Here is an 8,855-nt window from a genome sequence, read left to right on the forward strand (position 1 = left end):
CTATACACACAGAACACAGCTGAAAATTATGGCCATTGGAGGTAATTTTTTCGTTACGAGATTTTCTTTAAATCTGGTTTAAATCTGCTGGCTGTGAACACAATCGCATTAAAATCTTGGAATTGTGTAGCCAAGGATTTACATTTCAGTAGAAATTTGTATCAATACTCTGCGACAAAATATTTTCACGCGCTCACCTTCAACACGATGGGTAGAATGATAAAATTATGGGCATTGAAAATTTTGGAAATAAAAATCTTTTTTTCAGTTTCAAAAACTTTTTTACTATATTATTAATCGGTACAGCATAAGTTTAAAAAAAGTTTTTACGTTTCCTTTGACAAAAAGAAATACTTCAAAAAGGGCGAAATTGCTTTTAAAGCAATAATGATCCAGACCCTCAAGATTGTAATATTAGGCGTTTTCGGAAGCAAGTATAGCAAAAAACAGCAAGTTACTGAGCTGTACTGGCCGAAATGTACGCAAAACAACAATACTGTTTTCTCTATCTAGGCCAGAAGTTGTATACTGAAGCCACACTTCGGCCAGTAAAGAAAAAAGTGTTACCAACGCAATAAGAGAACTATTGTGAACCTTCATTGGAAATTCCCACCAATATTACAATCATGTGTCAAAAATCATATGTAAACAAAAATTCAAACGAAATTCAAAAATTTCATATTTTTAAAATTGGGAAAAAGAAAAAAATTGCAGTGTTTTATTTTAAAATTTCCAACACTTTTACCATTCCTTTTAATTCTGTATTCATTTTAATTTTCAATTTATATTAATTATTTATTTTTACACAAAATGTAATTTGCTTGCATTATGTGTACATATGCAAGATTTACTATTTGCCAAAACAACACTTGACAGAATGCAACACTAATGCCAATGTTTCGCTTAGCAAGTATAGGCCAGTATGTATTTTTTGCCGCAGTTGCGAAACACCGAAAACGCCTATTGTTAATACCCTCGAAAGAATTTAATATCATAGTGACAAGTTTGCAAAGGTGTGCTCCTTTGAAACAAAAGAGAAATGAAGCAATAATTCTCAAGTTAAGTGTTCATACATAAGTTTCTGGTTGGAAATACATAAAAATACTAAAGGCTCATTAGTGTTTAGTTTGCTTAGCTTGAACGGATAATTTTTCAAACGATTAAGTCTTCAACCGTAAAAAGGAATTTTAAAATTTTAGCTAGAAACATACTTTATTAATTATTCTATGCAGATATTTGTCAATATTATGAGCGAAATAACTATGAATTTATGAAAATATTTACGACCACCGTAATTGCCACAGCGAGCAATATACCTTTTTTTCGTTCCAGCGATCCGCAGGACGAACTAGCCCAAAACAACTGTAGATAATAAGAATCTAAGCTGCCAAATGTTACTCCGTTTATCGAAGTCATGGATGTTACCATTCATCCATTCAAAGCAATTCACAATGAATTGAAATAGTTTAATCTATGTGAATCGGTTTCATTAATTGCTTTATCATGGAACACAGTGTCAATTGGAGCTATTCGAAAATGTTAGAAGAATATTTTTTTGCAGTTTGGGGATGACGACGATATTACTTTGGCAGTTTTACGAAACCGGTATGAAATAGCTACAATGAGAAATACTGTACATTTTGTAAATTTTATTTTCACGGAGGTACGTGCCAACAATATTCGCTAGATAAATATTAACATTATACAGTTGACGCTCGCAAATTAGAACCACTTTGTTTTTAAGGTAATTCTAATTTCTGAAAGTTTCTAATTTCTGGACAAATTTTTTATTCGAATATAAATAAAAAAATGTAGAAAACTCATCAAAAAAATACAATATATTTCTTTTTATTTGCGCTTTATTTTATTTAATAAACATATGAAAACGAAATTAAACAATCCCGGGGGAATACATATAACTTGTATTTTTTAACTATATCCAACAAAACATAAATATTTACTCCAATTGCATCACATGTACATATTATATTTTTTTTATATAAAAATGGAGTGTATTAAAAAAAGTAAAAATAATTGCGATAATGTTCAAAGTTAAGAAATTAAGTTCAAAGTTAATAGAGACGCAGACGGCACAATCGGCAAGTTTAAAACTAATCTTAATGTGACATATAGTCTGAGTTATATTTGTTTGCTTTTTTGGTTTTTTTAAATCTGAGATAACTATATCGTTGTGGAGAGCCAGCAAATTGCTTATGTGTTTAGTAGAAAATAATTCACTACTGTTTCATCATTTCGTTAAATTATTATCGTTCTCAATGGTTGTCGAGTTTAAAACAACTGTTAAGACTTCAAAAATATCGCATTCGCTTCTATCTGAATACTCAACATCACTACTGGGTTCATATGTAGATTCTTTATAAGGCACATCTTCATTCTATCTTTCAATATGTTCTATTTGTATAGAACATTTGCTATTGTTCAGATCTATTTCTGCTAAAAGAACAGAAATAGATAAAGAACAGAAATAAATAGACATAGATAAATCCATACAAAAAAAAAACGCTCAGAAATTAGAATTTTTAATTCTAATTTTAGAGCGTTTACAAACTTCAATTCTAAATTTTGGAAGATTCGAATTTCAGAGAGTTCTAATTTGTGACCTTCAACTGTATTATGATTAATGCACTATATTGCTTATTCATAAAATAAAAATAAATAAAATAAAATCATTTCGGATAAAATGTTGAAATAACGAAACGACAAATATCAAAAAGTTAAAAAGCTGTAAGGATTAATATTTACGCAGCAATTTTAAATAAATAAAAATTAAAAAAATATTTTTGAATAAAATATATTCCGCAATATTCTGACTTATATATTAATAAGCCATAAGTATTTTGTTATTTTTCCCATTTTAATGCTTCTTATGTAAGAAGAGAATGAAATTTAATTACTACAACTATTACTAATGCATATATACCAAAAAGCAATTTTATTTAAATTAATTTAAATAACGACATGAGGTCTGACACTGTGGTGCGTTTAAGCTGTCAAAGCTTCAGCCGAGCGGAAACTTTAATGTTGAAATGCCAAGTTAATCGCTCTTTCTGGGCTTTGGCGTGTATAACCTTGGCATACCAAGGTTACGATGACGTTCATAATTTCATACATAGAATGGTGCATTTACTACATTTTTTATAGGAAAAGAAAAGTTGCAAAGCAATCTTTTCTGGCACAGCCCCACAGTTCTACATCATAAATGCATATTTCTTTATAAAGTGAATTTGTTTATAGAGTGATAATTTATTGTAGACTGACAATTAGGATTTGCGGACAATAAAAACACTCATCTTATTTAACATATATATATTTAATCCTTTAACTCCTAGGAAGAGCATAGGGCCGCAGTTCTATTTTATTTTATCTTTATCTCTATCCTCTATCTCTATCATCTATCTGTATCCTCTATCTCTGTCCTCTATCTCTATCCTCTATCTCTATCCTCTATCTCTATCCCCTATGTACGCTACTTGGTGCTAACCCAGATCCTTAATCTGTGTTAGCTTGGTAGCCAATTTTTTATGTGTAATGTAGTTTGAGCACTTGTAACCCAAACTACTTGTATTTTCTATTTTGATTAGTTTGAGCACTTGAAACCCAAACTAACCGATGCGAGAAAGTAAGAAAGTTATAATTGATTTTTCTTTTCCTTCTGAATTTTATTAACATAATTTCTTATATTTATACAAAATTATTTGATTAACAAGCTATTAAATTATGCATTAATTGACAATAAATATTAATGCATAATTCACAAATAAATAAATTTGCCTACGCTGTGCTGACATAATTATAGGCCAACATATTACACACTTTCTTCAGTGCATTGACCAACAAGAAAAGCTGATAATGCAAAATTGCACTTTTCGTTGGTCAATGACTGGTCGCAGTGTTGGCCCAAATAATATGTAAACACAGGTAAACAAATAACAAAAAAAACAAAAATATTAAATAATATTGAATGCAAACATAAACATTCTCCCCGCCGTTGAGTGCCAACTCAACTTGTCCTAGGTTGTGGTCACAGTGAAGTCCAAATTTTGTTGACGTAATTCTGCATTCTGCATATCATTTCCTTGTGTTGAAATTTCGCTTATTGTGTGTTTCTGACATCTGTTATGTTTGGTTTTCCAAGTAATGATTATTATTATTGTTATAGAAATTAACAACGCCAAATAACTTATCGTATGATGATGAATACTGTTTAGTCGCACTCTAGAGGGAAGATATGTCAAGTTTTCCTTAATTAGCTGGTTTTGTAATTCTTTTTAGGTGGCTCGTCTTGATCTGTGCCTTCGTGTGGTGTTTTCGAGTTCGCCTTTGGAAAAACCTTTGAAAGTTGTTCATCAGAAGCAGGAGATTGTTCATCGGCTGGAAACAGAGGTGCTAATCTTGTCAAAGGACGTTTTAGAGTTCCTGATGCCATTTTAACATCAACCACGCGAACTAGACCGTCATCTCCCTTATATACCTTTGCAATACGTCCAAGCGGCCATTTTAATGTAGGAACATTATCTTCCTTGATGATTACAAGAGTACCTTCTTTTATATTTGGATTGGCTGCTTTCCATTTGTGTCGACATTGTAGTTCAGTGAGGTACTCGGTTTTCCAACGTTCCCAAAAGTCCAATTTGAGGCGAGAGACTAATTTCCATCTTGTCACCAAATTTATATTTCCTGATTGGGCCTTTGCATCTGCCATTGCTGTGAGTGGTTCTCCGATTAAGAAATGACCAGGTGTTAGTGCTGACAAGTCATTCGGATTACTTGACATAGGTGTCAATGGTCGAGAGTTCAGTATTGCTTCGACTTCTAGTACCACAGTCTCTAGTTCCTCATATGTTAGTGACGTGGTCTTAGTACTTCGTATCAATAGGTGTTTTGCTGATTTGACTGCTGCTTCCCACAGTCCACCGAAGTGTGGTGCACGAGGAGGTATAAATTTAAATGTTATTCCTCTTTCATTACATTCGTTAATTATCTTCTCTTGTGCCTTGCTTGTTTGAATTGAATCTGCAAGTTCAAGTAATTGATTACTTGCTCCGACGAAATTTGTGGCATTGTCACAAAACAAATTTTTGCAGTGTCCTCTTCGAGCAATAAAACGTTTCAGCGATCCGATGAATGCATCTGTGGTTAAATCGCTAACTACTTCGAGGTGAACTGCTTTAGTTGTAAAACAACAGTACACAGCAATGTATGCCTTGTGTGGTTTCTTGCCTCGGATTCTGTAATGTATCCAAAAAGGTCCGCAAAAGTCCACTCCAGTGGTGAGGAATGGTCGCCCAGGTTGTACTCTTGTCGCTGGCAAATTACCCATCAGTTGTTCATAAAATCGTGGTCTTACTTTAGTACAACGTACACAATGTTGTACTACTGACCTTGCCATCAATTTGCCCTTAATTGGCCAGTATCGTTGACGCATGTTAGCTAGGAGAGACTGCGGACCACAGTGCATGTATTTCTTATGGACTTGTTCCATTATTAATTTGACAATGGGGTCGTTATAAGGCAACAACATAGGATGTTTGGCGTCATATGATAATGAGGCTGCATCCAAACGTCCACCAACTCTTATGATGCCTGTATTATCAATAAAAGGTGCCAGTGATGCCAATGCACTGGACTTATTTATTCTTCCATCAGATTTCATAATTTTGATTTCATTTTTAAATTCTGCATATTGAATGCTTTTGATGATGACCTGATGTGCTGCATCTAGATCATCTGGAGTCAAAAAATTGCTTGAATGATCATTTTGTTTTCTTCTGATTCTTTTTACGAATCTTAAAATATACGATAATATCCGTTGAAGTCTTCCAAATGAGTTGTTGTGTCTTATTGAATATATGAACTCTCCAGGATTTGCTGTGCCTTCAACAACAGACAATGTAGATACTTGAGTTTCTTTCTTCCGTTCAGGATCAATGAGGGTTTCGGATTTTAACGCTGATGATGGTTTTGAAGGCCATAGTTCTTCCCGACCATGCAGGAACATAGGTCCATAAAACCACATACTTGATGACTGTAGTTTATGGGGTGCAAGGCCTCTTGATAAAATGTCAGCTGGATTGTGTTTCGAACTGACGTGGCGCCACTGACTTGTGGCTGTTAATTGATGAATGTTGCTTACTCTGTTTGCAACGAAAGTGTGAAATTTTGATGATGGAGAGTTGATCCATGATATCACTATTTGTGAATCACACCAAAAGAACGTCTGGTAATTTCTTATTTGTAGGTCGTTCTTTATTCTTGTTGCTAGTTCTGCGCCAACCACAGCTGCACAAAGTTCGAGACGAGGTAATGTCAACCTTTTCAAAGGTGCAACCCGAGACTTAGCGCACAATAGTCGTACAATAACTTGACCATTCTGAAGTGTTGATCGCAAATACGCTGCAGCACCATATGCCTTTTCTGATGCATCTGTAAAGATGTGTAATTGAATGTTGGCAGGAACTTCGCCCTTGAAAATATGACGAGATATCTGCAGACAATTTACTTTCGTCAAATTGTTCCGGAACTCTAACCACTGTTTATGTAATTCAGTCGGCAGTTTTTCATCCCAATCCATTTTTAAATTCCATAATTCTTGAATAAAGATCTTTGCCATCACCACAACTGGTGACAAAAGTCCTAGTGGATCAAATAGCCTTGCTAAATCTGAGGTTGCACTGCGCTTCGTCGTGCTGCAAACAGGTTCCAATTTAACCTTGACGCATAAACTATCAGATTTTGGACACCAGGATAACCCAAGAGTTTTTGTTGTATCGTTATTATTTTCTAAATCTAAATTGACTTCTAAGTCATTGTGTGGAATTCCTTGTAGTAGACTTGGATGATTTGCGCACCATTTTCTCAATTTAAAACCGCTTGCTGTCAGTATTTTGTTTAATTGACTCTGAGTTTCCAACAATGTTCTCAGACTATCTGCCCCGTGTAAACAGTCATCTACATAGAAGTTTTGTTTGAGAGCAGATGCACCTAATGGATAATTTTGCATATTGTCATCACCTAAAGCTTGCAAACATTTGGTTGCTAGATACGGTGCTGATCTAGTACCATATGTTACTGTGTTGAGTTCAAAGTATTTTATAGGTTGACTTGGTTCATTTCTCCAAACGATAAGCTGACATTGTCTGTCTTCTGGATGTACAAGTATTTGTTGGTACATCTTTTCAATGTCTGTTGTAAACACATAACGAGGAAGACGGAATCGTAATAAAATAGACAGTAATTCACTTTGAACAGTTGGTCCGATGTGTAGTAAATCATTGAGAGATTGTCCTGAAGTTATCTTGGATGATGCATCAAATACCACACGTAACTTGGTGGTGGTACTATCAGGTTTAAGCACACAATGGTGTGGTATAAAGTAATGTGGTGACATAATCCTTTCAATATCTATTTCGGTCATATGTCCCAATTTTTCATATTCATCTAAAAACTCTACATATTGTCGTTTGAGATGACTATCCTTTGAAAGTCTACGCTCTAGTGCTAGAAATCTATTTGTAGCAATGTCTTTCGAATCTCCCAAAGCGAATCTGTCATTTATAAAAGGAAGACGAACGATGAATCGTCCCGTAACATTCTGATATGTAGTTTGAGTGAATTGAGCTTCACATTGTTGTTCTGCTATTGATAAGACCTTTGAGTGAGTATCAACTTCTTCAACCTTCCAAAGTTGTTCTATTGCGTTTTCTAAACTATCTTCTGATGCTATTCCACATGTTGCAATCATTGTGTTAGCATTTTGGATTTTTCCAGATACGATCCATCCGAGCACAGTGTTCTGTAGAATTGGTAGTTCCCTTGAAAGTTGTATTTGACCAGGACTTAGGAGTTGATGATAAAATTCTGCTCCAAGCAACATATCAATTTTGTCAGACTTATAGAATGTAGGATCTGCTAATTGGATGTTATTGGGCAGATTCCAATTTGAAATTTGTAAGTGTTGCGATGGTTGATTGGATACAATTTTTGGCAACACAAATGCTTCAAGTATTGTTTTGTAATCGGTCACTTTTGATTGCACAGAAAGTGTTGTACGACTTTTTGAACTCAATTTACCTATCCCTATGCCTTCGATGCAAATCGAACTGGAGCTTACTTGCAGCCCCAATCTGGATGCCAGTCGTCCAGTCACAATATTTATTTGTGAACCTGAATCCAATACTGCTCTGCACTCGACTGTTCTTCCATTAGAGTTGGAGGCTAAAAGTTTTGCTGTTCCCAAAAGAACGCAACTGGTATGACCATGATTGATGGACGACATTAGAGTTGTTTGTGCAAGTGGCCTTGAAGTGTTTTCAACTGACATATGATTTGATGGTTGAACTGGGTGTCTATTTTGATGCAACAGTGTATTATGTCTTCTTTGGCATATAGTAGAACCCCTGCTGGAGCATTGTAATGCCATATGACCAGGTTTCATGCAGTTTGTGCACAATTTATGACGTTTTAGTAAATCGTACTTCTGTTGTATGGATTTACGTTTGAAAGTTTCGCATGAAAATAATTGATGACTACTATTGCAAGTAATACATTTTGATCCTGAGTCTGTAGCTGCAAGTGCTACTGCTGGATGTCGTGGTTTGTGACTTTGTTTGTGGTTTTCATTCGTCATTGATTCGAATGCCTGAAATCTTCCTTCTAGGAACCGCAATAATTCTTTTAATGAAATTATTCTTCGGCTGTCTTCTAACGATTGCTCGAATGCTGTATGTGAAGCTTTGTCTAGCTTTCTAATAATTACGTGAACCATTGTGGCGTCCCAAGATTTAACATCAATACCTTGAGCTGCTAATCCATAATAACATTCTTTTGTAACATCA

The 8,855-nt window shown here is 34.6% G+C and overlaps 1 protein-coding gene across 1 annotated transcript in view; it reads right to left on the reverse strand.

Annotated features, from left to right (window-relative positions):
- Positions 1–4,267: 4,267 nt before the first annotated feature.
- LOC119689491 overlaps positions 4,268–8,855 on the reverse strand; it is a 5,678-nt gene continuing 1,090 nt past the window's right edge. Inside the window, exon 2 of the mRNA XM_038104328.1 lies at positions 4,268–8,841. Coding sequence (XP_037960256.1) covers positions 4,268–8,841 — 4,574 coding nt within the window. The remainder of the gene's footprint in view (positions 8,842–8,855) is intronic.

The sequence above is a fragment of the Teleopsis dalmanni genome, chromosome 1 (genome assembly GCF_002237135.1).
Source record: "Teleopsis dalmanni isolate 2A chromosome 1, ASM223713v2, whole genome shotgun sequence".
Classification (NCBI taxonomy): domain Eukaryota; kingdom Metazoa; phylum Arthropoda; class Insecta; order Diptera; family Diopsidae; genus Teleopsis; species Teleopsis dalmanni.